Here is a 22,143-nt window from a genome sequence, read left to right as displayed (position 1 = left end):
TGTAATCAGTGGGCGGAGTTGAGGGCGGGGTCTCCTCCTGTCTCTCTCACCTGTCCGAGGTTTTTCCCCTGTGCTGCCCTGCACCCTGTCCCAGCCGGCAAATGTAGAGCTGCGGTACCTGTTTCAGATGACGCGCCGGTCTGGAGAGTTGTAGCAGCTATAGCCGGGGAGTTCAGAGCTAGAGCCGCCTGTGGCTGAGGTACCTCCAGAGCTTCTTCTGTGTGCGGGTCCAAGCTCTTCCTATTGGGATCTGGGTTGCCGTGCGCTGTGGGCGGGGCCTTCTCTCCGTCCCCTCTCTCAAGCTTCCTCGGCGCGAGCAGTGCCGCGGCTCCAGGTCCTCTCTCGGAGGTGTCACCGGCCCGGGAAAGTAAGTCGGAGGGTCCCGGGGGACTTGTAGCAGTAGCTGAGAGGAGCACCGCTTCACCTGATCTCCCCTTTGCTTTCGGGTTGTGGCTTTGTCCTCCTATAGCGGCGCCGCCATGAGCGGCGGGCGGAGCAGTGGGCGGGATCGTGGGCGGGGCCACCTCCCCTCTCTTGCTTCTTGGCCTCACCAGCCCAGGCTAGGCCACGGCTTTAGGCCTACCTGCGGCGATAGCTCCAGGACCAGTAAGGGAACCGGCGAATCTCGCAGATTTCAATGCGGGAGTCACTGTGGACGGAGGCTTATCCAGGGATCTTCTTATGTGCACACCTGATCCGGGGCTTGGTAGCACCGATGAGTGCAGCTTCATGTTTCCTTGTGCACGCAAGCCTTCAGCAAGGCTGCAGTTGGGGTCCATATGTCCCGGTGAGGTTTGTGCTTTCTTCCAAGTTGCTTTTTCCATGATGTGTCTTTCCTTGGACACCTTAGATAAAGTTCTGTGTGGTTTATTCCCAGGAAGCATTAAAATTGCCGCTGATAATAAGGGATTTATTGGGAGCCTCTGTGAAACAGGTCAGCTCCCAGTCCCCAGCAAGCCACGCCCCGGGTCAGGACCAGAACAGAGAACTGAATCTGAATCCTGATTGTCAGTTAGAAGGGAACTCAGGGAGGCTAATCACCCAAAGGCCCCATTTTTAAAGGGCTTGCACCTGAAAATTCTTGCAGTTAAGTGTTATATTATCTTCAGATTTATTTCCACCCCCATATCAGGTCTCCAGCTCCACATATCAGTTTCTCCAAAGCCATTCTGCAAACCATATATTTTTTTTTTTATTAAACCCTTTACCCCCAAGGGTGGTTTGCACGTTAATGACCAGGCCAATTTTTACATTTGTGACCACTGTCCCTTTATGAGGTTATAACTCTGGAACGCTTCAACGGATCCCAGTGATTCTGACATTGTTTTCTCGTGACATATTGTACTTCATGATAGTGGTAAAATTTCTTTGATATTACCTGCGTTTATTTGTGAGAAAAAAAACGGAAATTTGGCGAAAATTTTGAAAATTTCGCAATTTTCCAACTTTGAATTTTTATGCAATTAAATCACAGAGATATGTCACACAAAATACTTAATAAGTAACATTTCCCACATGTCTGCTTTACATCAGCACAATTTTGGAACCAAAATTTTTTTTTTGTTAGGGAGTTATAAGGGTTAAAAGTTGACCAGCAATTTCTCATTTTTACAACACCATTTTTTTTTAGCGACCACATCTCATTTGAAGTCATTTTGAGGGGTCTATATGATAGAAAATGCCCAAGTGTGACACCATTCTAAAAACTGCACCCCTCAAGGTGCTCAAAACCACATTCAAGAAGTTTATTAACCCTTCAGGTGTTTTACAGGAATTTTTGGACTGTTTAAATAAAAATGAACATTTAACTTTTTTTCACAAAAAATTTACTTCAGCTCCAATTTGTTTTATTTTACCAAGGGTAACATGAGAAAATGGACCCCAAAAGTTGTTATACAGGGTGGAGCGCGGTAATTTGCTGATTTGGGAATGAAATAAAAAAATTGTGATCATTAGAAAAATTTATTTTATATTTTAATTATACTGAACGGTAATGGAATTTTTAAATTACATGGTTTTAAATAGTGTATCTGGCAAATGTCGACCTTCGCTATCCACACACTGCTGCATACGTTTTCTGAAGTTTTCATGAACTCTAACAAGCATGTCCACTGGTATTCTGCCAATTTCAGCTTCAATATTGTTCCTTAGGTCTTCCAAGGTGTTGGGACGGTTGATCTCCACCTTAGACTTCAGGTAACCCCAAAGGAAAAAATCGCATGGGGCTAAATCTGGTGAGCGTGCTGGCCAGTTCACATCTCCCCTCAAAGAGATAAGCCGTCCAGGAAACATTTGCCTCAAACAATTCATGGTAACCCTCGCTGTGTGTGCAGTGGCACCATCCTGTTGGAACTATGTATCCTCTAGTTCCATTGCCTCAAGAGCCGGCTGAAAATAATCCTGTATCATAGACAAGTACCGTTCGGAGTTCACAGTTATGGCACGACCATTATCCTGAAAAAAGTAAGGACCAATGATGCCTACTCGTGATATGGCGCACCACACAGTGACGCGGTCCGAATGCAGAGGTCTCTCGTGAACTTCTCTGGGGTTTGTTTCACTCCAGTAACGCATATTTTGTTTGTTTACACACCCACTGAGGTGAAAATGTGCCTCATCAGAAAAAAACACAATTGCGTCACGGGGTATCGTTGCTAACATGTCTTCACAAGAGGTCCGCCGTGTCAAATAGTCCCATGCTGACAAATGTTGGACCACGCACATTTTATACGGGTGAAAATTCAGTTCATCATGAAGAATCCGGTGGAGAGAACGTCTTGAAATGCCAAGAGCAAATGATTGCTTCCGAGCAGAGCGTGTCGGAGATTGCAGTACTGCTGCTCTAACTCTCTCGATGTTTTGTGGTGTTGTAATCCTTCTCTCAGGTCCCCTTCGTACACATGACACATTCCCTGCTGTTCTGAATGCATTCACCCAATTTACAATTGATTGCCGTCCAGGAACACGTCCGCGTGGAGGAACAGCGAATTGTAAACGAAAAGCACGCTGCACTGCAATGATCGAGTGGGCATTTGAAAAATACGCTTCAACACAAAATGACCTCTCCTCACGTGTCCACTGCATGATGGCAACTGAAAGGCAGAGGAATACAAATCTCCCATCAGCCACTGTAAGCCACACCCACTCTCCCCTCTCTTCGACCGACAGTGACGTCACAGCATGCAGTGCAAAAAAGCAAATTACCGCGCTCCACCCTGTACAATTTGTCCTTAGTACACCGATACCCCATATGTGGGGGTAAACCACTGTTTGGGCGCATGACAGAGCTCGGAAGCGAAGGAGGGCAATTTGACTTTTCAATGCAAAATTGACAAGAATTGAGATGGGACGCCATGTTGCATTTGGAAAGCCACTGATGTGCCTAAACATTGAAACCCCCCACAAGTGACACCATTTTGGAAAGTAGACTCCATAAGGAACTTATCTAGAGGTGTGGTGAGCACTTTGACCCACCAAGTGCTTCACAGAAGTTTATAATGCAGAACCGTAAAATTAAAAAATCATATTTTTTTCACAAAAATTATCTTTATCTTTTCGCCCCCAATTTTGTATTTTCCCAAGGGTAAGAGAATAAATTGGACCCCAAAAGTTGTTCTACAATTTGTCCTGAGTACGCGGATATCCCATATGTGGGGGTAAACCACTGTTTGGGCGCATGGGGGGGGCTGAGAAGGGAAGGAGCGCCATTTGGAATGCAGACTTAGATGGATTGGTCTGCAGGTGTCACATTGCGTTTGCAGAGCCCCTAATGTACCTAAACAGTAGAAACCCCCCACAAGTGACCGCATATTGGAAACTAGACCCCCCAAGGAACTTATCTAGATGTGTGGTGAGAACTTTGAGCCCCCAAGTGTTTCACTACAGTTTATAACGCAGAGCCGTGAAAATAAAAAATCTTTTTCCCACAAAATTTTTTTTAGCCCCCAGTTTTGTATTTTCGTAAGGGTAACAGGACCCCAAAAGTTGTTGTCCAATTTGTCCTGAGTACGCCGATACCCCATATGTTGGGGTAAACCCCTGTTTGGGCACAAGGGAGAACTCGGAAGGGAAGGAGCACTGTTTTACTTTTCCAACACAGAATTGGCTGGAATTGAGATCGGACGCCATGTCGCGTCTGGAGAGCCCCTGATGTGCCTAAACAGTGGAAACCCCCCAATTATAACTAAAACCCTAATCCAAACACACCCCTAACCCTAATCCCAACGGTAACCCTAACCACACCTCTAACCAAGACACACCCCTAACCCTAATCCCAACCCTATTCCTAACCGTACATGTAATCCAAACCCTAACCCTAACTTTAGCCCCAACCCTAACTGTAGCCTTAACCCTAGCCCTAACCCTAATGGGAAAATGGAAATAAATACATTTTTTTAATTTTTCCCTAACTAAGGGGGTGATGAATGGGGGGTTTGATTTACTTTTATAGCGGGTTATTTAGCAGATTTTTATGATTGTCACACTGAAAGACGCTTTTTATTGCAAAAAAAAATATTTTTTGCGTTACCACATTTTGAGAGCTATAATTTTTCCATATTTGAGTCCACAGAGTCATGTGAGGTCTTGTTTTTTGCGGGAGGAGTTGACGTTTTTATTGGTAACATTTTCGGGCACGTGACATTTTTTTGATCGCTTTTTATTCTGATTTTTGTGAGGCAGAATGACCAAAAACCAGCTATTCATGAATTTCTTTTGGGGGGAGGCGTTTATACCGTTCTGCTTTATCAATTTTACCAAACGCAGTTTTATTCTTCGGGTCAGTACGATTACAGCGATACCTCATTTATATAATTTTTTTATGTTTTGGAGCTTTTATACGATAAAAACTATTTTATAGAATAATTATTTTTGCATCGCTTTATTCTGAGGACTAACTTTTTTATTTTTTCGCTGATGATGCTGTATGGCGGCTCGTTTTTTGCGGGACAAGATGACGCTTTCAGCGGTACCATGGTTATTTATATCAGTCTTTTTGATCGCGTTATTCCACTTTTTGTTTGGCGGTATGAGAATAAAGCATTGTTTTTTGCCTCTTTTTTTTTACGGTGTTCACTGAAGGGGTTAACTAGTGATATAGTTTTATAGTTGGGGTCGTTACGGACGCGGCGATACTAAATATGTGTACTTTTATTTTATTTTTTTTAATTAAAGAAATGTGTTTATAGGAACAATATTTTTTTGGGGGGGAGAATTTTATTTAATTTTCTTAACACATTGGAATATTTTTTTTACACTATAACATTGCCCCGGGGGGGGGGGGGGGGGGGGGGGGAGGGGGGGGCACTTTTCCTATGCTTCCCGGCACCTGCTCTGAGCAGGCGCAGTGAAGCCATTTCCCTGCAGGACCCGGATGCCGCGGCCATCTTGGATCCGGGCCTGCAAGGAGAAGGAGGTGGTAAGAGACCCTCGCAGCAACGCTATCACATCGCGTTGCTGCGGGGGTCTCAGGGAAGCCCGCAGGGAGCCCCCTCCCTGCGCGATGCTTCCCTATACCGCCGGCACACCGCGATCATGTTTGATCGCAGGGTGCCGGGGGTTAATGTGCCGGGGGCGGTCCGTGACCGCTCCTGGCACATAGTGCCGGATGTCAGCTGCGATAGGCAGCTGACACCCGGCCGCGCTCCCCCTGTGAGCGCGGCCGATCACTATGACGTACTATCCCGTTGAGGGTCTGATAGGCCCAGGTCACCTCGACGGGATAGTACGTCATAGGTCAGAAAGGGGTTAATACAGACAACTACATGGTGCCAAGAATCACATGATGACACTAGCTTTAACGTTTTAATGAAATGCCAACACAAAGCAGAAAATCTTTAACCAAATTAATAAATGAAAATGCATCAATCCCAGAACAAAAACATTGAAACCAGCGACAGTCAAGCAAGGATAGCATGGGCTCACTTTGTGGCAGACCTTTGAAACATGTCCAATAGGGTCTGCTGCTTATTACTTGGTCTTAAGACTTCTGATGATTGGGTTTTTGATGAGGAGTGCCTTCCTTTATTTCGAATTTGCTGCTTCTGTTTTTTGGGGGCGGGTTGTTTATTTTCATCAGATGTGTCACCATTTCCAGGGCTCTCAGACGAGGACATTTTCAGAGGTGTAATGTCCAACTTTTCTTGTGCAGTTGTCCTCTTTGGTCGCAGCTTGTATTCATCAGGGGATCCTTTCGATCTGTTCGTCTTGTTGTCTTCTTTATCCAGAAGCTTCTGCAGCTTCAATGCCAGCAGCCGGTCCTGCTCTTCTTGTATTTTTCTTTCAGTGAGAGTCTTTTCCAGCTCCATTAATCTTTCTGTATGTAATCCTTCTGCCAAATTGTACTCCGGACAAAAGAATTTCTGCAGCTTCTCAGCTGAATGGCTGTTTACGTCTAGAGGGGATTCTAGGGCTCGTTTTGCTGCCGTTTTTACCTCTGGAGCACTGGCAACAATGCTGGATTCTGAATAACACAGCTGCCCACAGTCACCTTGACCAATGGAAGACAACGGCAGGGAAAAGTCTTTAGCAGCCATGTTTGATGGGGTCTTATTTCTATCCTTGGCTTCAGCATATGAACTCCCTGAAGCGCTCACTACACGTTGGGCGGCATTAATAGGTGAACAAGCAGACAGACAAGGTATCTGCAGCTCTGTATCAAAAGCTGCATCTTCTCTGCCATTTAAAGAAAAACTAAACTGAGGAGAAAGAGATGGCATTGAGTCTTCATCGGAGTCCAACGCACATGCATAACTTTGAGTTCCTAAGCCGGAATTAATACTCTGTAAAAAAAAAAAAATAAATCTTGAGTAGGGAGCACAACCCAAAAGGCTGATTACCACGACAAACTGAACTAAAATCATGTCATGTGAAGATTCACAGAACACAAACCTCAGGTTTTAAACTATCACTGCATAGATATTTGTCAGCAGGATTTTGCTAAGTAAACTACAGAGAATGTCAGGTTTGCAGAGTTAAACGGATTAAAATGAGCCGTGGGGGTGAAGAAATCAGTCTTGTGGTGCTTATGTAATCAGTGTTAGAAGTTTTCAGCTAATGATATGCCCCTGCTCCCGGGCCGGACTGTAGCAGAGTCTTATCTTCCTGCTCTAAGCAAGAGAAACCATGAAGAGACCTGCCCAAAGGTTGACCCAAAGCACAATCTGTCTCTAGGATGAGGAACATGCTTGTGCTTGAGGGTGGGCCTGTGTGCAAATCTCTCCTTGGTTTCTATGGCTTACAGCAGAGCAGGAAGATAAGACTCTGCCTACGGTCCCGCCCCAGAGCATGAGCATATCATTAGCTGCACACTAACACATTACACAAGAACCACAAGACGGATTTCTTCACCCCCGGTATCATTTTAATTAGTTCAACACTGCCAACCTGACAGTGTCTTTAGGTTACTTAGCAAAATCCTGCAGACAGGTTCACTTTAAACATTGTGCAGCTATATAGCAGTAATGGTAGTGAATAGAGCTGTGTTACAACAGGTGGATGAAGTCTAACCTTGCAGGATTTCTGCGTTTCACTATAGATTAGCATGGGACTGGAGCAGCAGAAGATGTAAATCCTACGTTGTGTTACCAAAAGTGGCCCTAACAAGTATTGGAAATGTTGTATTGCAAAGAAGTCAATAGCTAGTGAAGGCTGATCAAATTACCATGGGATACTGACATGTTCAGCTAGCCCGCTTAGGCCTAGTTCATGAATAATTGTCTTCAGCATTTTCGACATTATGTAAAAGCACCATAAATTTCAAGTTTTTTTAATAGTTATTTTGGTGGCCTTCATATATGATTTGAAATGTTAAGATCCCACAATTTATAGATTCCAAAAGCACAACAAACTAAATCACATTAACATATGAAAAGAAAAGAAATCTACATGAAAATTCAACAACTTGACCTAAAGGAAAATGCTGTTTCTTTACACCCTTAACGTTCCATTTGTAAGAGTCCCAGTTATATAGAAGAGAGGTGTATGCAATTTAAGATGCCGCCCAATTTTCTGTTCCTTAGTGTTGTAAGATCTAGGCGTCTCAGAGCTGAGAGCACACTGTAGTAAGATATATGCAATTGTATGTATGCTAGATAGAGCAACTTATATACTAGATATAGCAGTGTATGTAAACAGAATTGCTAGACAAAATGTGAGGGAAAAAAGGCATACGTGCCAATATGTGTTTTGGACACTCTTTAGACTCAAGTACAGCTTTTGAAAAGTGTCTAGAGGTGTGCGGATGTGTAACTGAATGATGCCATGTAGAAAACCATGAAGTATCCGCAAATTAAAATACGCATAATGCATTTTGATTGGTCTTGGATGAAGGAATAGCAAATAACACTGAGCTACACCAGTAAGGATGGAAGGAAGGCTCACCAACTCTACTAGACCGATTATTCAGAAAATGAGGACGCTATTCGTATTGTCTCTCATTTGTATTAGTTTGTGAGACTTCATTTCATCCAAACCAATGTTGTACACCATTAGTTACAGTTGTGCTCAGAAGTGTACATACCCCGGCAGAATTTTTGCTTTCTTGGCCTTTTTTCAGAGAATATGAATAACGCCAAAACTCTCCAATCATGGTTAGTGGTTGGGTGAAGTCATTTATTGTCAAACTACTGTGTTTTCTCTTTTTAAATCATAATTGACAACCCAAAACATCCAAATGACCCTGATCAAAAGTTCACATACCCCATTTCTTAATACTGTGTATTGCCCCCTCTAACATGAATGAGAGCTTGAAGTCTTTTGTGGTAGTTGTGGATGAGGTTGTTTATTTTCTCAGATGGTAAAGCTGTCCACTATTATTGGCAAAAAGCATTAACTGCACACTTGAGATCTCCCCAGAGGGGCTCAATGATATTGAGGTCAGGAGACAGATGGCCACTCCAGAACCTTACCTTTGTTCTGCTGTAGCCAATCACAGGTCGACTTGGCCTTGTGTTTTGGATCGTTGTCATGTTAGAACATCCAAGTACATCCTATGCACAGCTTCCGGGCTGATGAATGCAAATTTGCCACCAGTATTGGTTGATAACGTGCTGCATTCATCTTTCCTTCAACTTTGACAAAGTTTCCTGTGCCTTTGTAGCGCACAGCCCCAAAACATCAGTGATCCACCTCCATGCTTTACAGTAGGAATGGTGTTACTTTCATCATAGGCCTTGTTGACCTCTCTCCAAATGTAACGTTTATAGTTGTGGCCAATTAATTTTGGTCTCATCACTCCAAATTACCTTGTCCCAGAAGTTTTGAGGTTTGTCTCTGTGCTGTTTTTCGTATTGTAGGCAAGATACTTTGTGGCATTTGCGCAGTAATGGCTTAATTCTGGTGACTCAACCATGCAGCCCATTTTTCTTCAAGTGCCTCCTTATTGTACATCTTGAAACAGCCACACCGTTAGTTTTCAGAGTCCTGTATTTCAGCTGATATTATTTGTGGGTTTTTCTTTGCATCCCAAACAATTTTCCTGGCAGCTGTTGACGACATTTTTGTTGGTCTACCTGACCGTGGTTTTGTTTTTACAGAGCCCCTGATTTTCCATTTGTTAATCACAGTTTGAACGCTGCTGACTGGCATTATCAACTCTTTGCATGCTTTTTGTATCTCTTTCCTGTTTTATACAGTTGAACTACGTTTTCCCGTAGATCCGTTAACAATTCTTTTGCTGTCCCCATGACTCACAATCCAGAAAAGTCAATGGATGGATGAAAGATGCAAGAGTCTGTCTGCATCCCAGAAACTCGCTCAGCTTTTATGCACAAGCACTGATTACAAGCAAACAGGTCACAGGTAACAATGTTACCTTTAGTAGCCATTCAAACCCATTTGTGTCAACTTCTGTGCATGTTATCAGGCCAAAATCACCAGGGTTATGTGGATGTTTTGGATTTTCTTATGGTTTAAAAAGAAAAACAGTAGTTTGACAATAACAGGATTTTTGGTTGCTTACCATAAAATCTTTTTCTCGGAGCCTTCATTGGGGGGACACAGGAACCATGGGTGTATGCTGCTGCCACTAGGAGGCTGACACCATGCACGAAAAAGTTAGCTCCTCCTCTGCAGTGTACACCCCACCGACTGGCATTCTGAAACTCAGTGAGAAAGCAGGAGAAATGATAAGGTTCAGAACATAACCACAGATATCAAAACTGTAAGCACGAAAAACGTTCATAGAACACAGAATAACAAGAAACTGAACAATCATGGGAGGGTGCTGTGTTCCCCAATGAAGGCTCCGAGAAACAGATTTTACGGTAAGCAACCAAAAATCCTGTTTTCTCTATCGCCTCATTGAGGGACACAGGAACCATGGGATGTCCCAAAGCAGTCCCTGGGGAGGGAAAAACAGACTTCCATCAGGTCAGAGGACTCACCACTGCCGCCTGCAAGATCCTTCTGCCTAGGCTGGCGTCCACCGAAGCGTAGGTATGGACCTTGTAAAATCTGGCGAACGTGTGGATGGAAGACCAGGTTGCCGCTTTGCAAAGCTGTAGGGCGGAAGCCCTGTGGTGCCCTGCCAAGGAGGCGCCAACAGCCCGGGTAGAGTGAGCCTTAACCCCTGGGGGGGCACTGTTCTTGACCCGGTAAGCCTCCAAAATTGCCGTTCTGATCCAGCGAGCAATAGTCGCCTTGGAAGCCGGCAGGCCTCTACGCGTGCCATCAGGAATGACGAAAAGCGATTCAGTCTTCCGAAAAGAGGCAGTTCTAGCGAGGTAGACCCTCACCTCCCTGAAGAGGTCTAGCTTGTTCAAAGAACGCTCCAGAGGACGAGTCGGAGCCGGACAGAAGGAAGGTAGAACGATGTCCTCGTTGAAGTGGAAGTTGATAACCACCTTCGGAAGAAAGGAAGGTGGAGGCCTCAGGACCACCTTGTCCTGGTGGATAACCAAGAAAGGAGGTCGACAAGACAGGGCTGCCAACTCTGAAACACGTCAGATAGAGGTGATGGCCATAAGGCCACCTTCCAAGAAAGAAATGACAGGGAAACCTCTCTGAGAGGCTCAAAGGGGGAACCCCTTAGGACCTATAGAACAAGATTGAGATCCCAAGAATCCACAGGAGCCCTGTAAGGAGGAGCAGTATGTGCTACTCCCTGAAGGAAGGTCTTGACCTGTGGTCGGGATGATAACGTCTTCTGGAAGAGTATGGAAAGCGCTGAAACTTGACCCTTTAGGGAACTACGGGCAAGACATGCATCCAGTCCTGCCTGGGGGAAGGCCAAAATAGAAGGAAGGGAAAAAGACATGGGTGAAACGTGGTTGGGCTCGCACCAACGGAAATAAGCCTTCCAGGTTCGATAGTAGATCCTGGAAGACGAAGGCTTCCTAGCCTCGATCATAGTATGAATGACCCGATCTGAAAACCCGGACGCTCTTACTGAGCGACCGAGAATTCTGGTGGCAGATCGGACCCTGAGACAGCAGGTCGGGTCTGCCGGAAGCCGCCAGGGGGCGTCCGCGAGAAGGTTGACGATCTCCGCAAACCAAGATCTCCTGGGCCAATCCGGGGTGATCAGAATGACCGGCACCCCTTCCACATTGACCCTTTTCAACAGCTTGGGAAGCAAGGGAAGGGGTGGAAACAGATAGGTGAGCACGAACTCTGACCAAGGAATGGCCAGAGCGTTGACGTCCACTGCGAGAAGATCGCGGGACCTGGAGACGAACCGAGACCTTCCTGTTGATTCGGGACACCGTGTGGTCTACATCTGGAGTCCCACATCGAAGACAAATCTGATGGAAGACCTCCTGATGCAAGGACCATTCACCTGCCGCGAGGTACTCGCAGCTGAGGAAATTGGCGGCCCAATTGTCTACGCCGGGGATATGCACCGTGGATATCACACGAACCGTTGCCTCTGCCCAAAGGAGGATCTTGGATACCTCGGCCAAGGCCAGAGAGCTCAGAGTCCCCCCCCCACCCCATAGAATTAGATATGACAAACGGGCCTCTGAGAAAAATGCCAGAAGGTTAGGGGACAGGAGGGCAGAGGAGAGTGTCTGTCTGCAGTGCAGAGCTACTCACGGCAAGCGTCCTGTAGCTTTCCGGTTATAGGCTGTGAAGATAGGGCAGGTCCTGCAGAAGAATCAGCGCCAAATCCCATGGCGACCGCCAGGAGATGCAGGGTCACACTGTTGGCGTGAGGTAGCAAAAAGCGAGCTCTCCAAGGCCGGAAGAGAGGGCGAGCCAACCATGCTGTAGGGAGCCGAAATCGCTGACTCCAGAGTTTTGCACTGGGGTCTTGCGGAGCCGGTCATAAAACCCACAGTGGACCAAGAAGGCGCCGAGCGCAGCAGGTGAGCCCGCTCTCTATGTCAGGAAGAGTGAGCAGGGTTAAACGCCCGGTTCGGGAGGACAAAGATGGTGCCGGTGGGTGGAGCTGAAGAGGAGGTGAAAGAAGGGCGGGAGAAAAGCCCACCCGAAGGAGAGGGGAAGGGGGCTGAGTCGCAGCGGTGGACTAGGCCCAGACAGAAGCCGGGGCCTAAATTAGTAACCGGCGACCACCGGTGAGGGGAAGACGGAGAGGCTGCCGGCCGCCGAGGGAATATAGCGCGGCCGCCTGCAAAAGGCCTTCCCCAGACGCAGCGGCGACCCCCTGGGAGAAAAGGAAAGCGCCGGGTATGATGAAGTACCTGGAGGAGAGAGCCTCCAGGTAACCCTGAATGAGAACAAGGAAAAATAGTGAAAAACCAGCTCACCTATTAGGCATTTGTTGTGGGGAAGCCCAGATACCGTGCAGTCATCACGTGGAACGATAAGGCAAACAGGAAAAGAAATCCAGCTTCCAAAAATATCAAGATTTATTGAGGATAAAATCCAAAGTCCAATGACATGGTTCACAGGAGAATGAGTAGCAGCAGGCTACGCGTTTCGAACAATGAGTTCTTTTTCAAAGCTGCTCACTATGCATCACAGTATGGTTAAATAGGAGCTGTGACAAATCACAGTGAGTAAACCTATCACCTGACACATAAGTGAATATACACAATAAAAACATCAAAATAACAGAAAGAGGAAAATTAACATACAAGTGCATCAAACATTACATACAAGCTAAACAATGTTGATATCTTAATAGTGGAACATGATTTCTTTGCGAGCATTCAAGCCCGCAGGATAGCAAGTGTTAAGGCAGAACATCCATTAAGCGTCTCTTGAAGTCTCCTCCTCTGGCTGACATCGCAAGCTTCTCAATGCCGACAACCCGGAAAAATGCTGTGCTCCTCTGGTGACAGGTAATAAAATGCTTAGAGGCATAAGACATGGAGCGATTACTATCAGTAGAGACAACAATGTCAGTAATATGCTCAGAAATACGGATCTTAAGCGTTCGAGTAGTGCAACCTATATAACTCAGTTTGCATTTTGTGCATGTTATGATATATACCACATTTCTGCTGTTACAATTAATAAGTTGCTGAATTCTATATTCCTGTCTGTTGTCGCTATCATGAAAAGAATGTGCAACAACAGAGTGAGCACATGTTCGGCATCTAGGGGCACCGCAGCGGTAAAAACCTGTATGATATAACCAGGTGCGAGAGACATTACCAGAATTGAAAAAACTGGGAGAAAGAATGTCAGATAAAGTGGTGGCCTTCTTTGCAACCACTTGACACCCTGAAGACAAAATCTTGGAAAGAATTTCGTCCTCATATAGAATAGGAATGTTTTTTAGAATAAGAGATTTAACCCTGAATGAGCCCTGCGCCCCCCGCCCAGAATAGTCCCCATCTGAGGGGGCTAATGAATATTCACCTCATTCATCCCACGTCGTGTGGATCACTCACATGAAGGTAGTGTCCTGGAAGAGAAAGAGAGTGGTACCTCATTCCAGGGAATAAAATCAGACGTCCAGATGCTGATGGACGTCCTCGTCTCCACCAACTGACAGGCTCTGGAGGGCGAGTGGGTGGGAGACGGAGCCAGGACCGGTCCAGACATCCTAAACACGCTTGTGTGTTAGGGGTCTTAGTCCTGCTGTCGGATCTATGAGGATACGGGGTGGCAGTACACGCCGTACTCAGTCCGTATTGTGGGATTACAGTTGTGAACGTTCACACTGTATCCCTCCGGAAAAACCTGAAAGAAAACGACGCACATTGAGGTAGATATGGGTCTAATAAAAGACCCATGTCCACCTCCTACTGACACTAAGCTAAACTGAGTTTCAGAATGTCAGTCGGTGGGGTGTACACTGCAGAGGAGGAGCTAACTTTTTTTGTGCATAGTGTCAGCCTCCTAGTGGCAGCAGCATACACCCATGGTTCCTGTTTCCCCCAATGAGGTGATAGAGAAAAATGGCTTCACCCAACCACTAACCATGAGTGGAGTGAAAGTTTTGGTGTTATCACTCATTCTCTGAAAAAAGGCCAAGAAAGCAAAAATTCTGCCAGGGTATGTAAACTTTTGAGCACATCTGTATGTGCAATTTCACTCGCCTATGTTTTAGGATTGAATTACTGACCCCTAATCTGCACAATGTCCACTGGGAGTTCTGTCAGGATTGATGCAGTAGCACAACAATCTTCTTGTTTCTTCTTGACTAAAGGACCAGCATTGATCAAGATAAGTGGGTGACTGACTCTTGGTACTCCAGGTTGTGTGCTGCTTGAGGCCAGTTTCACACGTCAGTGGCTCCGGTACGTGTGGTGACCGTTTCCTCACGTACCGGAGATACTGACTCATGTAGACACATTAAAATAAATGTGTCTCTGCACATGTCCGCGTGTTTTCACGGACCGGGTGTCCGTTTGCAAAACACGGAGACATGTCAGTGTTCGTGGGAGCGCACAATTCACGCGGACCCATTAAAGTCAATGGGTCCGTATAAACACGTACCGCACACGGATGCTGTCCGTGTGCCATCCGTGTGCATTTTTCCTGTAATAGGGTTAAAATTGTAAAAATTGTTGCAATACACGGACACACGTACAGCAAACGGACAGCACACGTACAGCACACGGACCCTAGAAACACACTCACGGACATCACACGGATCCCACACGGATGGCCTACGTGAGCACACGGACACGGATAACTCCGGTACCGTTTTCTCTTTCATTAGACTGGCCTTGAGGGGAAGCACAGCATCAGTTTCACCCTTTACCAGTCACAGTGCTATACACCTGGGAGTAATACCAGCAACATTACTAAACGCACACCGCCATGTCTTGTAAAAACAGTGACGGGGACACTGCAGAGTGACACCTCTAAACAGCAGATTGCTGGGATGCTGAGTATTGGCAATTTATTGTAGAAAAATAAAACTAAAATAACACCCGTGAACAATAAATATGGTTATGGGTCCATTATGTGTCGAAACCCTACTTTTAGAGAAGGCTTCTAGGTAGCTTACATGTTGATACAGGTGTGAATGCATTTTGCTCCTCAGTATTGGGAATATAAGGAACAGAAGTATACGGCGGTCAGTTGTTTACCAACATCATTTGGACATTGTGCTAATGGTCTGGTGTAAATATTGTTCATGACCAGTTGCACCCCAGTCACGATTACAGTCCTGGTGACTTCTCCCATTATGTAAGGCTCCAACAAGGACTTGACACACATGTTCTGATATATAATTTCAAACAGACTTTCTGATGGCTTTATTCGTGCTGCTGTATGCTTTTCCTCATTATTTGATTCCTCTGATATCAAATAGAACCAGCCTGACAATTTGACAATCCAGCATTTTTTAGTCCCTCTATAGGGTACGTGCCCAAAATGCTGTGTACTACGATACAAGCCCAGTGGATGGGACTGATAGAAATCCCATGCCACGGTGCATCTATTTGACGCTGCGTAACGAGCCCCAGCATGTCCATGTCCACAATAGATATGTATTGGATGGGGTAAATCCGTATTGTTCAATGAACCCAGGTGGATCTGACAGCGTGACTAAACGCAGCGTTTTGGACACAACGAAAATACCCGAGTCCAGAGCGGTTATTTCCTAATCTTGGGCACATACCCTTACATATTGTCTATCCTGGATTGTATCCCATCAGTGATAAAACATTTACCTTTAATTGTTCATTCCTGATTTGAGCAGAACTTGTAATGTGGACACTTCTATTTGCTTTTGGGGACAGAAACCTGTACAAAATAGAGGCGTTGTAAGCAGAGTTAGACAGGTCACTGCAAAATGCAAGCAAAGTAGATGCACTGCGCTAAAAAAGCACAATTTTATCTGGATATTCATAGGCCTAACGTGATTTCTTTATAGGAAATCTCTTCTTTTCATTTTTTTCCCATTTGTAAAGTGCAACAATCTTTAACAGTTTTGTTCCAAAAATCAATACAGCAGAAAATCCTGTCTGATTCATGACTTAATAGTGGTCAAAACAAAACGAAATGGCTGCAAACAGACATACTAATTTGGCATGTGAATGGTGTAAAAGCAGACACCCTGCTGCGATACATTGGATCATAGGTGAACAAATCCCAGCCGTTTTAACCCCTTAGAGGCCAAGATCATTAGCCACCAACGCATCTAAGCGGTGCTGATGGGATGCTGTGGCAGCCAGAGTCCTAGCAAAGGCCACTGTGTCTCCCAAGTGAATGTAACAAATACGCCCCGCTGAAGGCTCCGAGTTTAACCCCTTAGTGACCGCCAATACGCCTTTTAACTGACCTGAGATATAAGAGACTAGCCTCCCCATACAGGTGACAATCCAGTAGCTGTCAGCTGTACACTATAGCTGACAACTTGCTGCATTAGCCATGATCAGTGTTTGCACTGTCCAAATCTATTTAACCCCTTAGATGCTGCTGTCAATAGTGACTACATCATTATAAACGGTTAACAGAGTGTGGGGGCTTCCTCTTTATCCCAATTGGTGGTCTCCGATCATAATTGTGTGGTCCTGATGTTTGCCATGGCAATTCATGACCAAATAGCGGCCTTAGAGTCTGTCGTCTGTAGTAATCTGCTCAGAAGTTAGAGACATTTAGATGATAAAAATACACATTTTCATTTTTCTCATGCCACTTTGCATTAATTCCTGAAAATCACCCGAAGGGTTAACAAACGACCTGACTGCAGTTTTCAATATATCAGGGGGTGCTGTTTTTAAAATGGTATCAATTGTGGGGATTTCCCTATATATAGGACCCCCAAATTCACTTCAAACATGGATAGGTCCCTAAAAAAATACATTTTGTAAATTTCCTTGAAAAAAATTTAAACTGTTGCTACATTTTTAATCCTCCTAAAATGCTAACAAAATAAAATAACATTTTGCAAATGGTGCTGTTGTAAAGCCGACATGTGGGAAATGTTATTTATTAATGTTTTGCTGTGGTATGACTATCGGGATTAAAGAGATAATCATTCAAAGTTTGCAAATTACTAATTTTTTAACATTTTTTTCAAATTTCTGATATTTTTTATAAATAAACATAAAGCATATCAACCTAAATTTACCATTATCATAAAGTATAATGTGTCACGAAAAAACAATCTCAAAATCAATGGGATTTGTTGAAGCATTCCAGAGTTATTACCACATAAAGTGACACTGGTCAGATTTCAAAAATTTGGCTCGGTCACTAAGGGGTTAAGGCTGTGTTCACAAGACATGTTTTTTATTTTGATGTGCTTTTTTTCAAACATGTAAAAACACAACATTTTTAGGACATTTTTGGAGGATTACAGCAAAAATGCAATTGGACAGCATAATGTGCGCACGGAGCAATGTGTTCAGTAAAGTCCAGAACCCAGTCACTACTTATAAAACGTAAAATATTATTTATCCTGCAAAGTAAAATCCCCCAATCATGTCTGAATTGTTTTCTGCCCTATGAACTGCACTTAAACATGAATAAAAGCTAAGTAGTGATGTGTATACCCCGATATGAAGAACTACACACCCTCCAAAAAACAAAAACAGATATAGATCCAGGAAGGTGGATACGTAAAGAAAAAAAGAAAGAAAGAAAGAAAGGAAAAAAAAAAAAGATTAAACTGCAGCATCCTAAAGATCAAATAGTCCGAGTCCTTAATTGGTTAATGAGAACCTGTCCTGACTTGTTAGCTTTAGTAACTACCGGTATTCTGCATAACATGCCAATACTGGAGTACTTTTTGCCTCGATTCAGGACAGGTTGCACCTTCTTCAGTTATTCTTATTAGAAACATGTGAATACATTGACAACCATGTTGGGGGTGTCCATACAGTCTACCATTGTTCTATCGGAGCCGACAGAGCCAGATAGTATAACGTCCAACCTCTGACTAAGTAAATGGTAAAGCCCTGCCGTCAACGTATTCAGAATTATTCAGGAACAAACGATGTGGTATTACACAGTAATAGGAAGAGAAGATTGATTTGAATTGATATTTCATGGAGAATACAAGAAATTTAAAAAAACATGTCAGGAGAAGGGACAGTATCCAGCAGCCATCGGGAGCAGAAGAGGCTGTGAAAGCTCTAACTGCATCTACAGTTAGGTCCATATATATTTGGACAGAGACAAAATTTTTCTAATTTTGGTTATTGTCCAATTACTTTTGGTCCCTTTAAAAACAGGGTGGCACATGTTAAGGAGCTGCCAAAAGGCAACTACAGTCACCTGGAGTGAGATTCTAGAGATTCAGAAATTGGGCTGTGGTCCGCGAGTGCGGCCAAGGTCTAGATGGGAACCGCGGCCTCACCTGGGATTCCACCTCATCCTCATTTCTCCTTTGGTGGGCGAGACCCGTTACCAGCAAGCATCACTGCCCATATCTGCTCCTTCACTGGACAGTGCAGTCTCCCATTAATCAGATGGCAGTGTGGGAAATTGGGATCCTTTTTCTCTTCTCTGTCCCCATTTTATGCTCTAAATCAGGGGTGGGGAACCTCAGGCCCCAGGGCCATTTACGGCCCTACATAATCTTTTTTTTTAGCAGGCCCTGGGGCAGATTCTCGGACCGCATTCTTGGGCAGGGAGGTGTATTTTGATTACAACCAGCTCATTAATTTCTTCTGCTCTGTCAGCACACACATGCAGTGCAGTGTTCACTACTGAACAATGAAGGGCATCTAATGAAAGATTACGTCCTGAAACCAGTGCCAGAGTCAGGATGTACTTTGTGGGTGGAGTTTATACAGCCCCCGAAGGATGGAATAAATATTCAAACGGCCCTTGGCAGAAAAAAAGATTCCCCACCCCTGCTCTAAATCACCTAACACCTTTAGGCCTCTTATAATAATAATAATTTTTATTTATATAGCGCCAACATATTCTGCAGCGCTTTACAAATTATAGAGGGGACTTGTACAGACAATAGACATTACAGCATAACAGAAATACAGTTCAAAACAGATACCAGGAGGAATGAGAGCCCTGCTCGCAAGCTTACAAACTATGAGGAAAAGGGGAGACACGAGAGGTGGATGGTAACAATTGCTTTAGTTATTCGGACCAGCCATAGTGTAAGGCTCGGGTGTTCATGTAAAGCTGCATGAACCAGTTAACTGCCTAAGTATGTAACAGTACAGACACAGAGGGCTATTAACTGCATAAAGTGAATGAGAACATGATGCGAGGAACCTGATTTTTTTTTTTTTTTTTTAAATAGGCCACACATGGATCGTTAGGTTAATGCATTGAGGCGGTAGGCCAGTCTGAACAAATGAGTTTTTAGGGTACGCTTAAAACTGTGGGGATTGGGGATTAATCGTATTAACCTAGATAGTGCATTCCAAAGAATCGGCGCAGCACGTGTAAAGTCTTGGAGATGGGAGTGGGAGGTTCTGATTATTGAGGATGCTAACCTGAGTTCATTAGCAGAGCGGAGGGCACAGGTAGGGTGGTAGACTGATACCAGAGAGGAGATGTAGGGTGGTGCTGAGCCATGGAGTGCTTTGTGGATGAGGGTAGTAGTTTTGTACTGGATTCTGGAGTGGATGGGTAGCCAGTGTAATGACTGGCACAAGGTAGAGGCATCGGTGTAACGGTTGGTGAGGAATATGATCCTGGCAGCAGCATTCAGGACAGATTGGAGCGGGGAGAGTTTGGTAAGAGGGAGGCCGATTAGTAGAGAGTTACAATAGTCCAGACGAGAATGAATAAGTGAAACAGTAAGAGTTTTTGCAGAGTCAAAAGTAAGAAAAGGGCGAATTCTAGAAATGTTTTTGAGATGCAGGTAAGAAGATCGAGCCAGTGATCGGATGTGGGGGGTGAATGAAAGGTCAGAATCAAAGATGACCCCAAGGCAGCGGGCATGTTGCTTTGGAGTAATGGTGGAACCGCACACGGAGATGGCAATGTCAGGCAAAGGTAGGTTAGTAGAGGGAGAGAACACAAGGAGTTCAGTTTTTGACAGGTTTAGTTTCAGATAGAGGGAGGACATGATGTTAGAGACAGCGGTAAGACAATCCCTGGTGTTTTCTAATAAGGCAGGCGTGAGATCAGGAGAAGAGGTGTATAATTGGGTGTCGTCAGCATAGAGATGGTACTGGAAACCAAATCTACTGATTGTTTGTCCAATAGGGGCAGTATACAACGAGAAGAGGAGGGGGCCTAGGACTGATCCTTGAGGAACCCCAACAGTAAGGGGAAGGTGAGAGGAGGAGGAACCAGCAAAAAATACAGTGAAGGATCGGTCAGAGAGATAGGAGGAGAACCAGGAGAGAACGGTGTCCTTGAGGCCGATGGAGCGGAGCATAGTGAGGAGGAGCTGATGATCCACAGTACCGATATCCGGAAGAGAGATCCAAGAGAATTAGCATGGAGTAGTGACCATTAGATTTAGCTGTTAGTAGGTCATTAGAGACTTTAGTGAGGGCAGTTTCCGTAGAGTGTAAAGAGCGGAAGCCAGATTGAAGAGGGTCGAGAAGAGAGTTATCTGAGAGATAGCGGGTAAGACGGGAGTGGACCAGGCGTTCAAGGAGTTTAGAGATGAAGGGAAGATTAGAGACAGGTCTATAATTAGCGGCACAGTTTTGGTCGAGGGATGGTTTTTTAAGTAATGGATGTATGATGGCATGCTTAAATGAGGAGGGAAAAATACCGGAAGTGAGGGAAAGGTTGAATATTTTTGTTAGGTGAGAGGTGACAGCCGGGGAAAGGGACTGGAGGAGATGTGACGGAATGGGGTCACTGGTGCAAGTCGTCGGGCGAGAAGATGCAAGGAGCCTGCTTACTTCTTCTTCTGTAACTGCTTCAAAGTCAGAGAGTGAACTAGATGCAGTGGGGGAGGGAGGACAGTGCATGGTATGAAGAGATTGGGAGATGATTTCCTGTCGAATGTGGTCAATTTTTTCTTTGAAGTAATTGGCCAGATCGTCAGCGTGGAGATCCGTGGTTGGGGCCTGCACTCTTAGGTTGAGTAGGGACTGGAACGTGTCAAAGAGACGATTAGGGTTATTGGACAGGGAGGTGATGAGGGTGTTGAAGTAGGTTTGTTTGGAGAGGTGAACGGCAGAATTGTATGTCTTTAGCATGAACTTATAATGGATGAAATCTTCGGGTAAATTAGATTTTCTCCACAGACGTTCTGCGCACCTGGAGCACCGCTGCAGGAAACGTGTTTGCAGCTTGTGCCACGGTTGTTGCCGTCTGTGCCGAGTTGTTTTATGTATAGGAGGAGCAGCTTCATCCAGAGCACTTTGCAGGGTTTCATTGTAATGCTTCAGAGCAGAATCAGGACATGAGATGGAGAAGATTGGGGCCAATGAGGACTGCAAGTTCTTCATAAGTTTCTGGGTGTTAATGGCCTGTATGTTTCTATAAGTGTGGAAAGTGGGGGTGACCTGAGCGGGATGGCAGTTCTTGATAGAGAATGAAAGAAGGTTGTGGTCAGAGAGTGGGAGAGGGGAGTTTGTGAAATCATCCACTGAGCAAAGCCGGGAGAAGACCAAGTCAAGGGAGTTTCCATCTTCATGTGTTGGAGAGTTAGTATGCTGCGAGAGGCCGAAAGAGGAGGATAGAGATAAAAGGTGAGAAGCAGATGGGGAGAGGGGAGAAGCAATGGGGATGTTGAAATCACCCATGATAAGGGTGGGGGTGTCACAGGAGAAAGTGTGGAAGCCAGGTGGCAAAGTGATCCAGGAACTGATGAGAGGGGCCGGGAGGACGATACACCACAGTGTTGCCAGAAAACATCTTGATGATCCCAAGACGTTTGGGAGAATAATCTGTAGA

At 44.9% G+C, this 22,143-nt stretch overlaps 1 protein-coding gene across 3 annotated transcripts in view; it reads right to left on the bottom strand.

Moving 5' to 3' along the window:
- Positions 1-5,789: 5,789 nt before the first annotated feature.
- Positions 5,790-22,143, bottom strand: part of RNF168 (ring finger protein 168) — a 110,103-nt gene continuing 93,749 nt past the window's right edge. For all 3 annotated transcript variants that reach the window (XM_069727881.1, XM_069727882.1, XM_069727884.1), the window contains 2 exons: positions 16,035-16,107; positions 5,790-6,779 (listed from right to left, as the gene is read on the bottom strand). In XM_069727881.1, the coding sequence (XP_069583982.1) occupies positions 5,919-6,779; positions 16,035-16,107 (934 nt within the window). In that variant the 3' untranslated portion in view covers positions 5,790-5,918. The remainder of the gene's footprint in view (positions 6,780-16,034; positions 16,108-22,143) is intronic.

Source organism: Ranitomeya imitator, chromosome 5 (assembly GCF_032444005.1).
Source record: "Ranitomeya imitator isolate aRanImi1 chromosome 5, aRanImi1.pri, whole genome shotgun sequence".
NCBI classification, from domain to species: Eukaryota; Metazoa; Chordata; class Amphibia; order Anura; family Dendrobatidae; genus Ranitomeya; species Ranitomeya imitator.
This window is presented reverse-complemented; position numbering and strand designations above follow the sequence as displayed.